Genomic DNA, 19132 nt, shown 5'->3' with positions numbered 1-19132 from the left:
GAATACAAAGTCCTGGAAATAAAGTAATTACTGTTTCTTTTTTAACATCTTCTGTCTCTGACCTGAGACTATCAAAGCAGATGACTATTTAAACCCTGACTGTTCATTACTGTGAACGAGTTACCTCGCTCCACACCAGCATGGTGCCAAAGACGACCTGAAGACCATCGAAGAAGTTGTCTCCGATGAGGATGACGGTGGCTCCGCCCGTCGTCCAGCCCTCACTGGGACTGATGGCTTTTATACAGGGAGTGGCTGCTGGACCACAGACAGACGTGTTAACACCAAACTGTAAAACAACCTGATCAGGACAGAATGTGAAGCCTGAGTTAAGACAGACACGGAGAGAGAGCTGCATCTGATTAGATAGAGCAGGTGTGTGCTATCAGGCTGCACACACTTCCACAGGGGTATGAAGTTAGAATAGAATAGAATAGAATACAATAGAATAGAACAGAATAGAATAGAACAAAACTAGACTACTAAAACAGTATTGTCAGCATTTGTAAATGCTGAGAGTTATTTCTAAACTACTGCAGGTTCCGAGATCATGAGTTCAATCAGCTGAACTAATTCTCAGTTCATGTATTTGCTAAACTAGATTTCAGAAAGAAGTCCGGTTGCCTCTGATTTAAGCCTATTTGCAACTGAACATAAGGACAAGTTTGTGACATGTCTGCACTTTGCAAAGATCTGGAAGAACACAGATGAAAAAAAATAGTTAGGATGTTCTGAAATAACTCAGGAACCACCAAGGCCGTAATGCTAAATGTCCTATACTCGTATAGTATGATTGACCCCAAAGCGCTTCACACCACATTCACCCATTTATTCACACGCTGGTGGTGGTGAGCTACATGGAGCCACAGCTGCCCTGGGGCGGACTGACAGAAGCAGGGCAGCAAGACAACCGGTGCTACCGGGCCCTCTGACCACCGCCAGCAGGCAAAGCGGGAAAAATGTCTCGCCCAAGGATGCTTCACCCACTTCACACATGACTAAGACAGACAGAGCAGGTTTCAAACCGGCAACCCTCTGGTTAGAGGACAGATTCCTAGCTTCAGCATCACTGGCGCCCCCTGAAGCCTGCCATGAGATGGAACGTGCTGGAACACCAGTAACCACCATGGCCGACCAACATGGAGGCGCCTGCTCCAAAATCTGAACTTCAAGCTGGACAGAGATCTGAAACCCACATTTTTAACTAAACCGTAAATCAAGAGCTTGATGTGCTGAAGAGTGTTTTAACAGGACAATGATCCCAAACAAACGTCCAAACTGGTTTGGGAAGAGATCAAGAAGATTTAAGATTTTAGATTTTGGAGAGCCTTTTGGAGAGCCTTCCACAAGTTTTCATGATCAATAGTTTATAGACTTACTGATGACCTGGTCTGTCATCAGTAACCAACCGCTTTAAGGGCCCTATTAGTGATACCAAGAAGACGGGTTAAACACCCAGCCATGTGCTCAAGGTGCATGTTTAATTAAAACATTTAAGCAGAGCTTGATTTATATATCTGAGTTTAAATGCTGAGTTTGCTCCTGTGTGGATCACAGTAAATCCAGGAGAAATTAAACTAGAACAAAGACACATCAGTGCCTGATATCAAATCCAAATATATGTGAAATCCTTACTGGACTGAAAGATAAAGAGATAAAAGATGTGAATCATCCTCAGAACTTCAGGTCTGGCTGCTTTGATCCATTCGATGACCTCAGAAGGGCCCAGAGTCACAGGTTGGAAACCCCTGATCTACATAACAAGACGTGTATTAATTGGGTCGTGGTTGTATCCTCTAACTTCAACCTGCGCACACAAATGCACACAAACACACACTCAGTAATGACTGCTTCACTCTCCCCTCTCAAGTAGAGCAGCAGATTAATTATAAAGGGAAATTAAAGCACAGAAGACTGTGTGTGTGTGTGTGTGTGTGTGTGTGTGTGTGTGTGTGTGTGTGTGTGTGTGTGTGTGTGTGTTTGTTCTTGCGTCAGAGTGAGGACCATCACCAGTTTTTAACCAACAAAGTGAGGTCAATTTTGGGAAGTGAGGACATTTTCCTGGTCCTCACTTTCTTTCATATAGTAATGAGCTCTACTAGCCATATAGATGTTACTCTGTCTTTTTTATAAAAGGTCCTCATTTTTAATGTAAAATGAGTCTGAAGGTTCACAATTCTCTTCTCACTAGGTCCCTCTAGTGTATAGTTCTGCAACTGCACTCAGGTTTCCACCAAACTGGTTCTCTACTGCTCCCCCTATAGGTGTTCTTTTGGCGCTGCACCCAAATCTTACCAGATTGAATGCCTTTTTAGTGATCAGTTTATTATTTAATATATAGGCAGTACATTTTTTATAGTGTAGGCAAAACATAGATTGAATCAGTATCAACCAAATATGTATTTTCAGGCTTTATGCATAAATAAAAATGGTTATATGCCTTCAGACTTATTCAATGCCCAGACAGGGAACATGATATTCAAGCTAGACATGATGTTGAAATTTTTGTAATATAATTATGTGTAGATTAAAATTAATTAAACAATTAAACAATGTGTAGATGGCAGAAGAGTCCTGGAGAAGCAGGTAACAGGTAGACATGAAAACAGACTGGTAACAGCAGGGATGATGGGGTTAACGGGCTGGTGACAGGATGAAAGCAGAGCTCAGCTCATTAAGGCTGCTGAACTCTCTGGAGGACCATTGAGCAGGAAAAGACAGTATAATTTTGAAACTTGAACTGAGAAACGGTAAGAACAAGATTGTATTCTGCATTACCAGGAGATGCTAAACTGTGAGATGAATCAAAATCCTCCACTGAAAAGTGCCTCAACAGAAGGAAAAACCTCAAGGGTCACAAAAGGTCCTGGCAGGTTCAGAGGCCAGACAGCAGATGTCTCTGACATTGATGGAAACCCTATTCAAACTTCTGTGCATGCTCCTATTGTTTAATTGCTGCACCCAACTCAGCCACAGAAAAAGATAGCTTTTAAGCTTTTGATGAAAATTAGTTCTTGCTTCCAGCCTATGCCTAATAGAAGGCCTCAGTTGTCAAGTCAGGGTTGAGTTCTGGCACTTGCCAACTGGTTATGAAGGAAGGGGAGGTATCGTTTTAATCGTCTAATCAGGCTTTTCACAACTATAACATGCACATCCAGATCAGAGCTTCCTAGCCATAGCAGCCGGGTCAAACACACTCCCATTTCTGGTGTATCTGTGGAGCACAGGAACCTTCCTACAGGTACTTCAGGTTAGCTATATGACGGTCCTTAGCCGCTAATGGGGTTGTGTTCCGCAATACCAGGAGATGCTACACTGTGAGATTAATCAAAATCCTCCACTGAAAAGTGCCTCAAACAGGGGGAAAACTTTAAAGGTCAAAAAAGGTCAGCTGTGAGATTGGTCTCCTTCAGTCACAAAGACTCACCAAATCTGGGCCAAAACTGAACTTTTGACCAAAAAATAATTTAATGCCACTTTCTATAGGTTGGTGACGGTATGGGTGGGTCATTTTTGGGCCTCCAACCGGGTCCTAGCAGGTTCAGAGGCCAGATGGAAAATGTCTCCATCTGATTTGAGGGAACCCCTATTCAACCTTCTGTGCATGCTCCAATTGTTTGCTTGCCGCCCTCCACTCGGCCCCAGAAAAATATAGCTTTTAAGCTTTTGATGAAAGAGAGTATTTGCTTCCAATCTATGCCTAATAGAAAGTGTGAAAGGCCTCAATCGTCATAATAGGGTTGAGTTCTGGCACTTGCCAACAGGTTATGGAGAAAGGGGAAGTCTCATTTTATTTGTCTAATCAGGCTTTTGACAGCAATACCACGCACACCGAAATCAGATCTTCCTAGCCTTAGCAGCAGAGTCAAAGACACTCCCATTTCCGGTATGTCAGTGTAGTACAGCGATGGACCATACTGCAGGCTGTAGGATATAGTTAAAGTGTCATGCATGAGCCAGTCTCTTTATCAACTCTTCCCCTACAAATGGTACCATGCATTCCTGCAAAAACCTCCCCCACCTGCAGTAGGACGGCAAAACAAGTGTATCACAAAATGGCGGATTTTCCGTCATGACTCCATTCTAAGATCTTGCTGGTATCACTTTAAGCCCTATCAAATGACCTTGGGGACCAATTAATGCTTATTATGGGCAGATATTTAAGAAATCATAGAGTATGCTGTTTTTCCCCGTAAAGTAATCATTTTAATTTTGGATTCCTGAGTTTTAACATTTTGGACAGTAGATTTCTTTGCTGTTTAAAATATGTGAAAAGAAGAATTGCTGTTATGATGAAATCTATGACAGCCTCAGTTAAATTTATTACACAAACCTTTTTCTATAAATTAATCAAAATGAGCTTTTTAGGACAGTACAGCATGTTTATTGTATATAAACAAAATATTTTTATACCAATGATAACAAAATTAAAATTAATCATACAGAAAATCTAAAAAGGATCCTAAACATTATGCCCCTAGAATAAAACTCAGTGCAAAGTCATGGCTATTTTTACTTAAGAAAACATCTCAGACTTAAGTCAGAGCCAGCAACCACTGAGTGACACCTCCCTGACCCACAACTTTGCAACATTCACAACCTGCAGATGGCCCATCAAGCTATTATCCAATCAGAGTCATGCATGTGGATTCTGCAATGTGCAAGAGGAATTCATGCTGCAAATTAGGAACAACAGTTGTTAGGCTCTGCTAATGTTTACAAAAAATTATTTGTTTCTAAAATAAACATTATTCAATGTACAATGGATTCTTTTGTTAAAATTATTAAATTATCAGGGGGTAATAAATCAGTGCCACACAACCTCAAGGTTTAATTTTATGTACAGCATAGGTTTTTTCTTCAGTGCATTAATCAGTAAAACGTAAAAAAATATGTTTATTTTCAAATCTTAAGTACATTTACTTCTCAATTACTTAAAATGACAAAAAAGTTGGTTGGACTCCTCGGTTCTCACTCTAATGGTAAAAAACTTTTTGGTAAATTAATTCTCCATGCATGCTCCTATTATTCACTTGCTGCTCCCCACTTGGCCCCAGAAAAAGATAGTTTTTAAGCTTTTGGTGAACGAGAGTCCTTGCTTACAGCCTATGCCTAATAGAAGGCCTCAATTGTCATGTTAGGGTTAAGTTCTGGCACTTGCCAACAAGTTATGGAGGAAAGGGAGGTCTTGTTTTAATTGTCTAATCAGGCTTTTCACAACTATAACATGCACATCCAGATCAGAGCTTCCTAGCCATAGCAGCCGGGTCAAACACACTCCCATTTCTGGTTTATCAGTGGAGCACAGGAACCTTCCCACAGCCACTTCAGGTTAGCTACATGACAGTCCTTAGCCGCTAATGGGGTTGTGTTCTGCAATACCAGGAGATGCTACACTGTGAGATTAATCAAAATCCTCAACTAAAAAGTGCATCAATAAGGGGAAAAACTTCAAAGGTCACAAAAGGTCAGCATTCAGGTTGGCCTCCTTTAGTAACAAAGCCTCACCAAATCTGGACCAAAACTAAACTTTTGACCAAAAAATTATTTAATGCCACTTTCCATAGGTTGGTGACGCTATGGGTTGGCCTTTTTTGGCCTCCAACCCGGTCCTAGTAGGTTCAGAGGCTAGATGGCAAATGTCTCTCTCGGACATTGAGAGAACCCCTTTTTAATCTTCTGTGCATGCTCCAATTGTTCGCTTGCTGCCCTCCACTCGGCCCCAGAAAAAGATAGCTTTTAAGCTTTTGATGAAAGAGATTATTTGCTTCCAACCTATGCCTAACAGAAAGCCTGAAAGGCCTCAGTCGTCATGTTAGGGTTGAGTTCTTGCACTTGCCAACAGGTTATGGAGAAAGGGGAGGTCTCGTTTTAATCGTCTAATCAGGCTTTTGACAATTGTAACACGCACATCCAGATCGGATCCTCCTAGCCCCAGCAGCAGGGTCCAACACACTCCCATTCCTGGTGTGGTTGTTGAGCACAGCGATGGACCATTGTGCGAGCTGTAGGATATAGTTACAAGATCATGCATCTAACAGTCTCTTGATCAGCTCTTCCCCTTTTGCAAAATGTGTTTCACAAAATGGCGGATCTTCCCTAATGACCCTATTCAAAGTTCCTGCTGGTACCAGTTTATGCCCCATTTTAAACGGCCTTGTGAACCAATTAAAGCGTATTATGGGAGGATATTTAAGGACTCATAGAGGATGGCACATAACAAATGATGGCCTCCGACCTCCATACCCCCCCCCCCCCCCCACACACACACACACACACACACACACACAGTACAATTGCTTTTTGGGATCTCCGTGGAGCCCTAAGGTCTAATGTTCTGGTGCCATTTATATTTTGCAGAATGAAGTGACAAAGTCATGCATGGGTTTCTGTTCTTCATATCATTTAGGCCTTTTTAACGGTACCAAGCATGTCCAGATCAGACTCTGCAGTGTGAAGCAATGGGTTCAAACACACTCATTGTGAGAGGCCTTAAGTTCCTTTTTGACTACATTCAAATGTATTAAAGGGCCCTGTTATGGTCTAATTGAAATTACCTTGGTGATAAATTATGTCTGCTTGTGGGATATAGAAGTGGCTAATTAGGAAATGGTTGGTGTTGTTTTGATGGTCTGATTAGCCTTGTTTCAACAGTGCCAAGAAAACCTCAAAAGAACAAACACACTCCATTTTGGACATGTTCCTCAATAGTATTACTTTAGTGAGCATTTAAACAGCAGTCCCTCAGCCCTGGAACAGTTACAGACCCCAAATTCACAGGGCATGTTTCTCATGCAGCCTGGAACGTGCTTGGAAATCTAGGTGGCTCTATATTAAGTACAATTTTCTCAGGTGTCTCTTCAGTAGCAAAGTGTCTTTTAGTTCTCCTACAAACCTACCTGTATCATTTAGGGTTGACAAAATTGGTTGAGTTTGTCGTAGAGGGCTGATTTTCACAAATGCTGTTCAGAGCATTAGCCTGAGTGGATTCTGAGAGTTTGGTATCACTGGACCATTTTGTCTGGGCGTAGCAGGGGCAAGAATGGGCAAAAAATTGACCTTTGACACCTCATGACACAGAGACACATTGTCCAATGTTGCCTGCATTTGTTGTGCAGCTTCCCCCTTAAAGCTTCTACAAAGTAGGCAGAGCCCAACTTTCTATGACCTTCCTACAGCTACTTAGGGTTAGCAACATGAAAGTCCTTAATGGCTAATGCGGTTGTATTCTGCATTACTAGGAGACACTACACTGTGAGATTAATCAAAATCCTCCACTGAGAAGTGCCTCGAAAAGGGGAAAAACCTGAAAGGTCACAAAGGGTCAGCAGTCAGACTGGCCTCCTTCAGTAACAAAAGCCTCACCAAACCTTAGACAAAACTGAACTTTTGACCAAAAAGGGATCTAATGCCATTTGCTACAGGTTGGTGGCACTATGGGAACGGGTGGGTAATTTCTGGGCCTCCAACCGGGCCCTAACAGGTTCGGAGGACAGACGGCAAATTTATCCCTCTTTGACACTGAGGGAACCCCTATTCAGCCTTCTGTGCATGCTCCTATTGTACACTTGCTGCCCCCACTCAGCCCCAGAAAAGGATAACTTTTAAACTTTTGATAAAAGAGAGTATTTGCTTCCAGCCTATGCCTAATAGAAAGCCTCAAAGGCCTCAGTCATCATGTTAGGGTTGAGTTCTGGCACTTGCCAACAGGTTATGGAGAAAAGGGAGGTCTCGTTTAAATTGGCTTTTAAAAACTGTAACACACACATCCAGATCGGATCTTCCTAGCCATAGCAGCCGGGTCAAACACACTCCCATTTCTGGTGCATCAGTAGAGCACAGGAACCTTCCTACAGCTACTTAGGTTTAGAAACATGACAGTCCTTAGCCGCTAACGGGGTTGTGTTCCGCATTACCAGGAGGTGCTACACTGTGAGAGTAATCAAAATCCTCCACTGAAAAGTGCATCAAAAAAGGGAAAAACCTCAAAGGTCACAAAAGGTCAGCAGTCAGATTGGCCTCCTTCAGTCACAAAGCCTCACCAAATCTGGGCCAAAATTGAACTTTTGACCAAAAAATAATCTTATGCCACTTTCCATAGGTTGGTGACGCTATGGGTGGATCATTTCTGGGCCTCCAACCTGTTTCTAGCAGGTTCAGAGACTAGATGACAAATGTCTCTCTCGGACACTGAGGGAACCTCTATTCAACTTTCTGTGCATGCTCCAATTGTTTGCATGCTGCCCTCCACTCAGCCCCAGAAAAAGATTGCTTTTAAGCTTTTGATGAAAGAGAGTATTTGCTTCCAGCCTATGCCTAATAGAAAGCCTCAAAGGCCTCAATCATCATTTTAGGGTTGAGTTCTGGCACTTGAAAATGGGTTATGAAAAAGGGGGAGGACTTGTTTTAATCATCTAATCAGGCTCTTCACAACAATACCACGCACATCCAGATCCAATCTTCCTAGCCTTAACAACAGTGTCAAACACAATCCCATTTCTGGTATGTCAGTGCAGAACAGTGATGGACCATACTGCAGGCTGTAGGATATAGTTAAAATGTCATGCATGAGCCAGTCTCTTTATCAACTCTTCCCCTACAAATGGTACCATGCATTCCTGCCAAAACCTCTCCCACCTGCAGCAGGAAGGCAAAACAAGTGTTTCACAAAATGGCAGATTTTCCCTCATGACTCCATTCAAAGATCTTGCCTGTATCACTTTAGGCCCTATATAAAATTACCTTGGGGACCAATTAATGCTTATTATGGGCAGATATTTAAGAAATCATAGAAATCATAGTGTATCTTGTTTTCTTCCTGTAAAGTAATAATTTTAATTTTGGATTTCTGAGTTTTAACATTTTGAACAGTAGATTTCTTTGCTGTTTAAAATATGTGTAAAGAGGAATTGCTGTTATGATTAAATATATGACAGCCTCAGTTAAAATTATGACACAAACCTTTTTCTATAAATTAATTAAATCGAGCTTTTTAGGGCAGTACAGCATGTTTATTGTAAATAAACAAAAATATTTTTATACCAATGACAACTAAATTAAAAATAATCATACAGAAAAACTAAAAAAGAATCCTAAACAATATGCCCCTAGAATAAAAGTGAGTGCAAAGTCATGCCTGTTTTTACAGAAAATTTCTCAGGCTTAAGTCTGAGCCAGCAACCACTGAGTGACCCCTCCCCGACCCTCAACTTTGCAACATTCACAACCTGCAGATGGCCCATCAAGCTATTATCCAATCAGAGTCATGCATGTGCATTCTGCAATGTGCAAGAGGAATTCATGCTGCAGATTAGGAACAACAGTTGTTAGGCTCTGCTAATGTCCACAAAAAATGCTTTGTTTCTAAAATAAACATTATTCAAAGTACAATGGATTATTTTGTTAAAACTTTTAATTTATCAGGGGGTAAAAAATTAGAGCCACACAACCTCAAGCTTTCATTTTTAGTACAGCATTGGATTATTCTTCAGTGCATTAATCAGTAAAACGTAAAAAACATGTTTGTTTTCAAATCTTAAGTACATTTACTTCTTAATTACTTAAAATGTCAAAAAAGTTGGTTGAACTCCTCGGTCCTCACACTGATGGTAAAAAACTTTTTTGGTAATTTAATTCTTTTGCAAAATCTGAAGTGGTGTATTGTGTGTCTGTGACACCTGGTGACAGAAAATAAAAACGTTATCTTTCTAAGTAGCTCAGAACTACCGGTCCTCACTTTGTGAGTGCTTTTACTCGGTCCTCACTCCGTAGGTCTTACACGAATGTGTGTGTGTGTGTGTGTGTGTGTGTGTGTGTGTGTGTGTGTGTGTGTGTGTGTTCTTGTACTTGCTGCTGAGCGAGAACCATTTCTGCTCATTTTACTAGTAGAGTGAGGACTTGGATGTAAAGTGAGGACCTTTTTTTAAGTTGTCCCTTAGGTTTAGGACAGAGTCAGGGTTAAGCCTGGTTTATGCTTAACACATCTGTGAGGTCTGGGCGGCCATATTATGTCATTTTGACTTCCACGCCCTTCTGCATGGACTGGAAAAACGTCTAACTATGCAGAGAGTCCCGCATGAAAAAACATGGCGGATGAGCAAGTGTTCCTAAATATAAACATCTTTAAGATTGAAAAAATTGTTAACAATTCCCGGACAGAAATCGTCGTCACTCTAAGTAAGAGGCTTAAAAGTTGGAAACAACAGTATGTTTTACTTCTAAGTGTAGGAGAATGGTGCTACTTCAGAGGAAGAGCCGCACGGAGCATAAATGCTGATGACGTGCCCACATTTCTCATTTCCACACAGAACATACGTGTGTCAGGCATAAATCAACCTTTAGGCCATAGAAAGGCTATTCATGAAAATGAATAGAAGTCTATGGAAGTCAAGTCACTAGCATCACAGCACCAGAATATTCTGTTGTGTTTGGATCAGTTATGCAAATGTGGGTCCAACTGAGGTAAAGTTTCTCCTGCAGGATTCACAGTAAAGTCCAATTAAAACAGCCATAACAACCTTTTGGGTTTCTGCAGAACTTCTTTGCACAGAGCTGAAACATTGCATGAGCTGTGGTGGATTTCTGAGAGTCGAGTTGATAGCAGGACACAGAGAAAGAAAAGGCTGTACCCAACAACAGAACCAGGTGTTACTAACAAACCTTTGACACAAAGACACTGAAACACATGAGATGTAGAACTATCAATATGCTGATCGAAGAAAGGACAAATAGAAGATAGGAGGAAGGATTTCCAAACAGAGACAAACACCAGTAGATGCAAATCAGGGCACCTAATCATCTGCAGACCAACAGGAGCCCTGCCTGATCAGGCGGACCAAACACAAACCCGCATCTCCACGGAGGATCAAGTGGGATGGAGCAACCTTTGAGTCTCTGCAGGGCTCTTTGCAGACAAACCTGGGTCTTTCATGTTCTTTTTGTTCCATCTTTCACTGCAGGACCAACGTTCTCCATGATGACCACATGGCAGAAACAACCACACACTGGAAAACAGCTTCCTGTGACATCCACATGGGCCGGCACGGATTCAGAGTGCTCTGCCTGTGATAATCTGAGGTTTTGTCAGAGGTTGAATGTGAAGTCCCGGCCGATCGGCTGCAGGACTTTATGAAACAAGCGAGTAGAGACAAGTTGGGCCCATGGGACTTCGCTGCACTCCAGGCAGGAGGGGTGGTTTCCATGGTGACTGTCTTTAATTAGGAGGGCAATTAAAGAGGGTGAAAATGAACACACACACACACACAGCCCCTGTACTCTCTGGGGACGAGGAGATGTCTGGTCTTCTTACCCACAATCCACTGGGCTGATGTGTCTTCACACTATGCTGCTTTTTGAGCCGTACGGTTCCTGCTGTCAGAATACTGACCCAAATGTTTGTAGCTACAGCCAAAACATCTTCATTCACTATCAAACTGGAGGTCCAGATCAACAAGCAACACAGAACCAAACATTCAGCCCTTAATCTTAGATCCTCTACTCAGCTTAGCTGCACACATAATCAAACCTGATTGGTTCTGATCAGACAGAACAGAACCTGTATGCTTCTGATAGGGCAGGATAGAGCCTTATTGGATCCCATTGTACAGGATAAACCCTGACTGGTTCTGATAGGACAGAAATAAACCTGTTTGGTTTGGATCATACAGAATAAAGCCTGATTAGTTCTACTCAGACAGAAACAGCCTGATCAGTTCCTCTCAACCACCAGAATTAAACCTGCCTACCCTCGGATGGGTCCAGTCTTCGGGCCCGGCGGCCATGTTTGGAGTTGTTGTGGACGAACATGTTGTCAGAGACGGCGAGAACATGGCCATCTACGTTGATCGTTGTAGAAACCACCACCTGCAAACAAATGAGCGTATCAGAACCTACAGAGGACCAGAACAGCAAACAATGCAGATTGGAGAGCAGTAGGAGAACTCAGCAGAGTGAGAGAAATAGACCCTGATGTCCTCCAGCAGCCTAAGCCTATAGCAGCATAACTATAGAGGTAGCTCAGGGTAACATGAGCCACTCTGACTAGAAGCTTTGTCACAAAGGAAAGTTTTAAGATTAGTCTTAAAAGTAGACGGGGTGTCTGCCTCACGGACCAAAACTGGGAGTTGGTTCCACAGGAGAGGAGCCTGATAGCTAAAGGATCTGCCTCCCATTCTACTTTTAGAGACTCTAGGAACCACCAGCAGTCCTGCAGTCTGAGAGCGAAGTGCTCTGTTAGGAACATACGGGGTAATCAGAGCTCTGATATATGATGGAGCTTGATTATTAAGGGCTTTATACGTTAGAAGGAGAATTTTAACCAGATCTTTGACACGCAGTTGGGGGGTTTGCCAGATCATCTGCATCATCATGTAGCATTTCTACTCAGTGAGGAGGGTTTTTGCTGTATAAAAGCTTGTTTTATGCTGCTGCACTTCCTGTTTGGAAACCTTTGGCTTAAATGTAGTCTGTTGTAGAAGTTTTGGAGCTGAAGATGTCAGAATTTTATGCCCAAGTTTACACTATTGAAAAATTAGCAGGTCGCCCAAACCAGTCTGGATGCTAACAGATTTCCCCGCTCAGCGATACACCGAATGATAAGCGAACTCCAGAGTCAGAAAAATGGCAATAGACACACCAGTGACCATAGACAAAGGTCTATCATGAGCCATATCAGATCCTACCAGCTGGCCAAGGATGAGCACTAAACAACCATAGTTACACCTCAGAGTTCTCCCAGAAGAAGTAAAGACATATCTTTGGAGATGAATGCCTAAAGCTACCCTACCATGGATTGGGTCCTAGAGGTGGATTGGGGTACGATGGATGGATGGATGGATGGATGGATGGATGGATGGATGGATGGATGGATGGATGGATGGATGGATGGATGGATGGATGGATGGTGTCCCAGCATTCCCAGGACAAGATAAGAAATGCCTTTATTGTCCCACAATGGGTAAATTCTGATCGTGGCATAAACACATAAACAGAGTCACACACTAGATTAGCAATATGAATAACAAGCTAATTTAAAGTTAAGTTCAAATGTAAAAGTGAATGAACTCAATGGGAAAACTATTGCACAATTTTTGATAATATAGCATATTCCAATAATGATAAAGGTATTTCTTACAAACTCCTGCTCAGATCATTGGTCTGACACAGCCAACTTTACTGACTTGACATGGTTCTGAAGAGGAGAGACTAAGTAAAGTTATCTGTATAACCTAAAAAAGGTTATAAGGTTTTGTGTGGGAAAATAATGCAGTAAAGTTGAAATATTATTGAATTATACCTTGGTTACGTGTAATATTAGTTCTGTTTATGATTAGTGGTGAAAGGATAATAATAATTGTTTTGCAGTTGTCATGGATAATGACATTTAACACTAGATTGACAGATGGAGTGACACACTGGCTCCCCGTCCGTCCGTCCGTCCGTTGTCTTCCGCTTATCCAGGGTCGGGTCGCGGGGGTAGCAGCTTCAGTAGGGAGGCCCAGACGTCCCTCTCCCCAGCCACTTGGGCCAGCTCCTCAGGAGGAATCCCAAGGCGTTCCCAGGCCAGCCGGGAGACATAGTCCCTCCAGCGTGTCCTGGGTCTTCCCCTGGGTCTCCTCCCGGTGGGACGTGCCCGGAACACCTCACCAGGGAGGCGTCCAGGAGGCATCCTGACCAGATGCCCGAGCCACCTCAACTGGCTCCTCTGGACGTGGAGGAGCAGCGGCTCTACTCTGAGTCCTCCCCGGATGACTGAGCTCCTCACCCTATCTCTAAGGGAGAGCCCAGACACACTACGGAGAAAACTCATTTCAGCCGCTTGGATCCGGGATCTCGTTCTTTCGGTCACGACCCAAAGCTCGTGACCATAGATGAGGGTAGGAACGTAGATCGACCGGTAAATCGAGAGCCCTGCCTTTTGGCTCAGCTCTCTCTTCACCACAACGGATCGGTACACTGGCTCCCCCTGCTGACAAATTCATCTTGAAAGCAATGAGCTTTAAGCCAAGGCATTTCAGTGCATTGTGGGTCCATCAGGTCCACCAGGCATTCTGCCCTTTAGGGAAACAAATTTAGATGCATGTGTTCTTACCTGAAACCTCCTCATATCCCGAGGGTTCCCTGCATTCTTCAGACAGTTCTGGTTGCACTTCAGGAAGAACTTCAGGAAGAACCTGGACACACACACATAGCAGGTCAGTTTTTGACCAGTCAGAAGTGAAGCTGTTACCTAAAGATGCACAAAAATGTCTGATATAAAACTAAAATGTTGTGTTTTTTATCTTAATTTTTTGATGTACTGTATCTGTGCTTGTCTTTTCTTGTAGCAGCCTCTAGAACTGCAGATGGAAACTGGCTGGAGAAAAGAATCTGATGCAGAATCTGTTTGACTCTGATGTTTTCTGGACCTGATCTCAAACAAATAAAAACATAAGAGGATGTTGGAGGTGTAAAACTCTTTATAGCAGAGAAGCGGATATTCAAGCCAGACACGGTGTTTGCATTTAAAAGATTTGTTAAAGAAAAAAAAACTGGAACATTCAGAGGCAGGCAGATCCAGGCAGCAACACGCAGGCAATACTGGGCAGACGTAAAAACAACAAATCTGGGTGGATGTGATGTGGCAATATAGCACAGGATCAGTGATGTGACTGCTGACAAAGTCCTTGGGCTTGGCAAGATGCAAGGTCGTGAGAAACAGTCCAGGTCATATCCAAGAAACAAGAAGACAATGAGGTCTCCGACAAGGGCAAGACGAGAAAAGGAAATCCAGAAAACATGAACCTGGTCAGAAATCTTGGTGGGCACTGGAACCTGCTTCACAACAATCTGATGGAGATTGGATATGAAAGGCAGGTATATATGGACAGGGATGTAGGTGGAAAAGAAGCAGGAAACTACGTGTAACAGGTGCAGCTGCTCACTCAATTAGCAGAGCAGAGAGTTGCAAACAGCCAGCCAGCTCAAAAAACAACTGATCATGTGGAAACAGGGAGGAATCGTGACCGGAGCTTATCTCTAAATGCTGGAAGTTGAGCAAAATAAAGTAAACAGGATTACACGGCAAGACTGGTTAGGGGTTGTTAATGCCTGGTTATGAGAGTTACAGGTTGTTACTCGCTGGTTATGATCTAGTTACAGGATGTTACTGGGTAGTTATGGTCTACTTACAGGTTGTTACTGGCTGGTTATGGTCTAGTTACAAGTTGTTACTAGCTCGTTATGGTATAGTTACAGGATGTTACTGGCCGGTTATGGTCTACTTACAGGTTGTTACTGGCTGGTCATAGTATAGTTACATGTTGTTATTAGCTGGTTATGGTCTAGTTACTGGTTGGTTATGGTCTTGTTACAGGTTGTTACTGGCTGGTTATGGTCTAGTTACAGGTTGTTACTGGCTGGTTATGGTCTAGTTACAGGTTGTTACTGGCTGATTATGGTCTACTTACAGGTTGTTAGTAGCTGGTATAATCTAGTTACAGTATGTTACTGGCTGGTTATGGTCTACTTACAGATTGTTACTGTCTGGTTATGGTCTAGTTACTGGTTGTTACTGGCTGGTTATGGTCTAGTTACAGGTTGTTACTAGCTGGCCATGGTCTTGTTACAGTTTATTACTAGCTGGTTATGGTCTTGTTACAAGTTGTTACTGGCCAGTCATGGTCTAGTTACAAGTTGTTACTGGCCAGTCATGGTCTAGTTAAAAGTTGTTACTAGCTGGTTATGGTCTAGTGACAAGTTGTTACTAGCTGGTTATGGTCTAGTGACAAGTTGTTACTAGCTGGTTATGGTCTAGTGACAAGTTGTTACTAGCTGGTTATGGTATAGTTACAGGATGTTACTGGCTGGTTATGGTCTACCTACAGGTTGTTACTGGCTCGTCGTAGTATAGTTACATGTTGTTATTAGCTGGTTATGGTCTAGTTACAAGTTGTTACTCGCTGGTTATGATCTAGTTACAGAATGTTACTGTGTAGTTATGGTCTACTTACAGGTTGTTACTGGCTGGTTATGGTCTTATTACATGTTGTTACTGGCTGGTTATGGTCTATTTACAGGTTGTTACTAGCTGGTTATGGTCTAGTTACAAGTTGTTACTAGCTCGTTATGGTATAGTTACAGGTTGTTACTGGCTGGTCATAGTATAGTTACATGTTGTTATTAGTTGGTTATGGTCTAGTTACTGGTTGGTTATGGTCTTGTTACAGGTTGTTACTGGCTGATTATGGTGTAGTTACAGGTTGTTACTGGCTGATAATGGTCTACTTACAGGTTGTTAGTAGCTGTTATTGTCTAGTTACAGGTTGTTACTCGCTGGTATGATCTAGTTACAGGATGTTGCTGGCTGGTTATGGTCTACTTACAGGTTGTTACTGGCTGGTTATGGTGTAGTTACAGGTTGGTACTGGCTGATTATGGTCTACTTACATGTTGTTATTAGCTGGTTATGGTCTAGTTACAGGTTGTTACTAGCTGGTTATGGTCTAGTTACAGGTTGTTACTGGCTGGTTATGGTCTAGTTACAGGTTGTTACTGGTTGGTTATGGTGTAGTTACAAGTTGTTACTAGCTGGTTATGGTCTAGTTACATGTTGTTACTGGCTGGTTATGGTCTAGTTACAAGTTGTTACTGGCTGGTTATGGTCTAGTTACAAGTTATTACTAGCTGGTTATGGTCTAGTTACAGGTTGTTACTGGCTGGTTATGGTCTAGTTACAGGTTGTTACTCGCTGGTTATGGACTTCTTACAGGTTGTAACTCGCTGGTTATGGTCTAGTTACAAGTTGTTACTTGCTGGTTATAGTCTAGTTACAAGTTGTTACTAGCTGGTTATGGTCTAGTTACATGTTGTTACTGGCTGGTTATGGTCTAGTTACAAGTTCTTACTAGCTGGTTATGGTTCTAGTTACAGGTTGTTACTGGCTGGTTATGGTCTAGTTACAGGTTGTTACTTGCTGGTTATGGACTTCTTACAGGTTGTAACTCGCTGGTTATGGTCTAGTTACAAGTTGTTACTTGCTGGTTATGGTCTAGTTACAAGTTGTTACTTGCTGGTTATAGTCTAGTTACAAGTTGTTACTAGCTGGTTATGGTCTAGTTACATGTTGTTACTGGCTGGTTATGGTCTAGTTACAGGTTGTTACTTGCTGGTTATGGACTTGTTACAGGTTGTAACTCGCTGGTTATGGTCTAGTTACAAGTTGTTACTTGCTGGTTAAATTCTAGTTACAAGTTGTTACTAGCTGGTTATGGTCTAGTTACATGTTGTTACTAGCTGGTTATGGTCTAGTTACAAGTTGTTACTAGCTGATTATGGTCTAGTTACAGGTTGTTACTAGCTGGTTATGGTCTAGTTACAGATTGTTAATGGTTGGTTATGGTCTAGTATCAGGTTGTTACTAGCTGGTTATTGTCTAGTTACAGGTTGTTACTAGCTGGCCAAGGTCTAGTTATTGGTTGTCACTAGCTAGTTATGGTTTAGTTACAGGTTGTTACCAGCTGGTTATGGTCTAGTTACAGATTGTTACTAGCTTGTTATGGTCTAGTTACAGGTTGTTAGTCGTTGGTTATGGTCTAGTTACAGGTTGTTACTGGCTGGTTATGCTCTAGTTACATGCTGTTACTAGCTCATCATGGTCTTGTTACAGTTTGTTACTACCTGGTTATGGTCTCGTTACAGATTGTTACTAGCTGGTTATGGTCTAGTTACTGGTTGTTACTAGCTGGTTATGGTTTAGTTACAGGTTGTTACTAGCTGGTTGTTACTGGCAGGTTGTTACCTAATACTCACTGCTTAAAGCGAGCTACAGCCATCTTAAATGTTGTTACTAGCTGGTCATAGTCTTGTAACAGATAGCAACTGGCTGGTTATGGTCTAGTTACAGGTTGTTACTGGCTGGTTATGGTTTAGTTATGGGTTGTCCCTGACTGGTTTTGGTCTAGTTACCTGTTGTTACTGGCTGATTATGGTCTAGTAACAGGTTGTTACTGGCCTAATACTCACTGATTACAGTGAGCTACAGCCTGGTTAAATGTTGTTACTAGTTGGTCATGGTCATGTTACAGGTTGTTACTAGCTGGTAACAGGCTGATTACAGCTTGTAACAAATCAAATAATAGCTGGTTATTGGCTGTTGACGTGCTGTTACTGCCTGGTTAATAGTTATTAGTTGATCTAAGGCTGTTTACTGGCTAGAACTAGGATTGCTCCTAGAGATATTGAGTCCTAACATGTTTGACCTAATCGGTGGGACCAGAACATCAAGGAAGTCCAGTGCAGTTTCCTTGGTTTGACCCTCACATTGTAGTTGTGGTTTTCCAGCAAGCAGGGTTATGCTCTCCTATTTACTGATGTTTAACTGAAGATAAACTGTGATATCTGATCAATCTCATCACCATGGTAACTCCTCCGCATCACCAGGTAAATATTACTTTGTCTTCAGAAACAAAGACACCATGTGCTCTCCTCTTCACCTGCTCCTCTCCTGCTCCATTCTAACATCGCCTCTCTGCGAACAATCAAGTCGTAAATCTAAACACAGGACAGGTTAAGCTCTCAATTTGTTATTTGATAAGGAGGAATGACCCAACACACACACACACACACACACACACTTCTGACATACACCAGCTCTATCTCGGCAGATATTTACGAGCAGCAAATTAGGACGCACTGCAAAGTTATCTCCTCAGAGAACAGAAGGCACACATTCTGACACGGAAAGCACACACAGAGCTACACACTGTGAAGCAGCACTTCACCGTCACGATAATTCCTCCTCACACTGCGACTACATTTTCTACCTCATAGAGCAGATTAACTCTGACACACACTGTGCGTGTGTGTGTGCGTTGATGTGATACAAGTCATTTTAACTGCTCTCCTGTTCATCTTCAGCGCCACAAGCTGAATTACTTTACCAGTTAAAATCCATATAGATGTGTAAAATTCTGACAGGGGTCCTGAAAACTCAGACCCAACAACCAGCCGGTCCAGAAGGTTTCCGCGATCTCAGATCTGAGTATCAGAGTTAGTCACAGGGATGACTTGGCAGCTGGAAGACTGGAGATCTGCTGCTGCAGGAGAAACATCTGCTCTCCAATGAGGACCAGAGTCATGATGCTGCTACAGCCAT

General features: G+C 42.4%; 1 protein-coding gene across 5 annotated transcripts in view; it reads right to left on the bottom strand.

The window, feature by feature from the left end:
- Positions 1-19132, bottom strand: part of LOC105929377 (transcription factor COE3) — a 62734-nt gene that overhangs the window by 22103 nt on the left and 21499 nt on the right. For 3 of the 5 annotated variants that reach the window (XM_021318879.2, XM_021318870.2, XM_036132042.1), the window contains 3 exons: positions 14090-14171; positions 11745-11862; positions 125-258 (listed from right to left, as the gene is read on the bottom strand). In XM_021318879.2, the coding sequence (XP_021174554.1) occupies positions 125-258; positions 11745-11862; positions 14090-14171 (334 nt within the window). The remainder of the gene's footprint in view (positions 1-124; positions 259-11744; positions 11863-14089; positions 14172-19132) is intronic. The other 2 variants (XM_012867137.3, XM_021318877.2) reach the window with 1 other exon arrangement.

Source organism: Fundulus heteroclitus, unplaced genomic scaffold (genome assembly GCF_011125445.2).
Source record: "Fundulus heteroclitus isolate FHET01 unplaced genomic scaffold, MU-UCD_Fhet_4.1 scaffold_47, whole genome shotgun sequence".
NCBI lineage: Eukaryota > Metazoa > Chordata > Actinopteri > Cyprinodontiformes > Fundulidae > Fundulus > Fundulus heteroclitus.
Note: the sequence above shows the minus strand (reverse complement) of the source record. Positions and strands in the feature narration are given on the sequence as shown.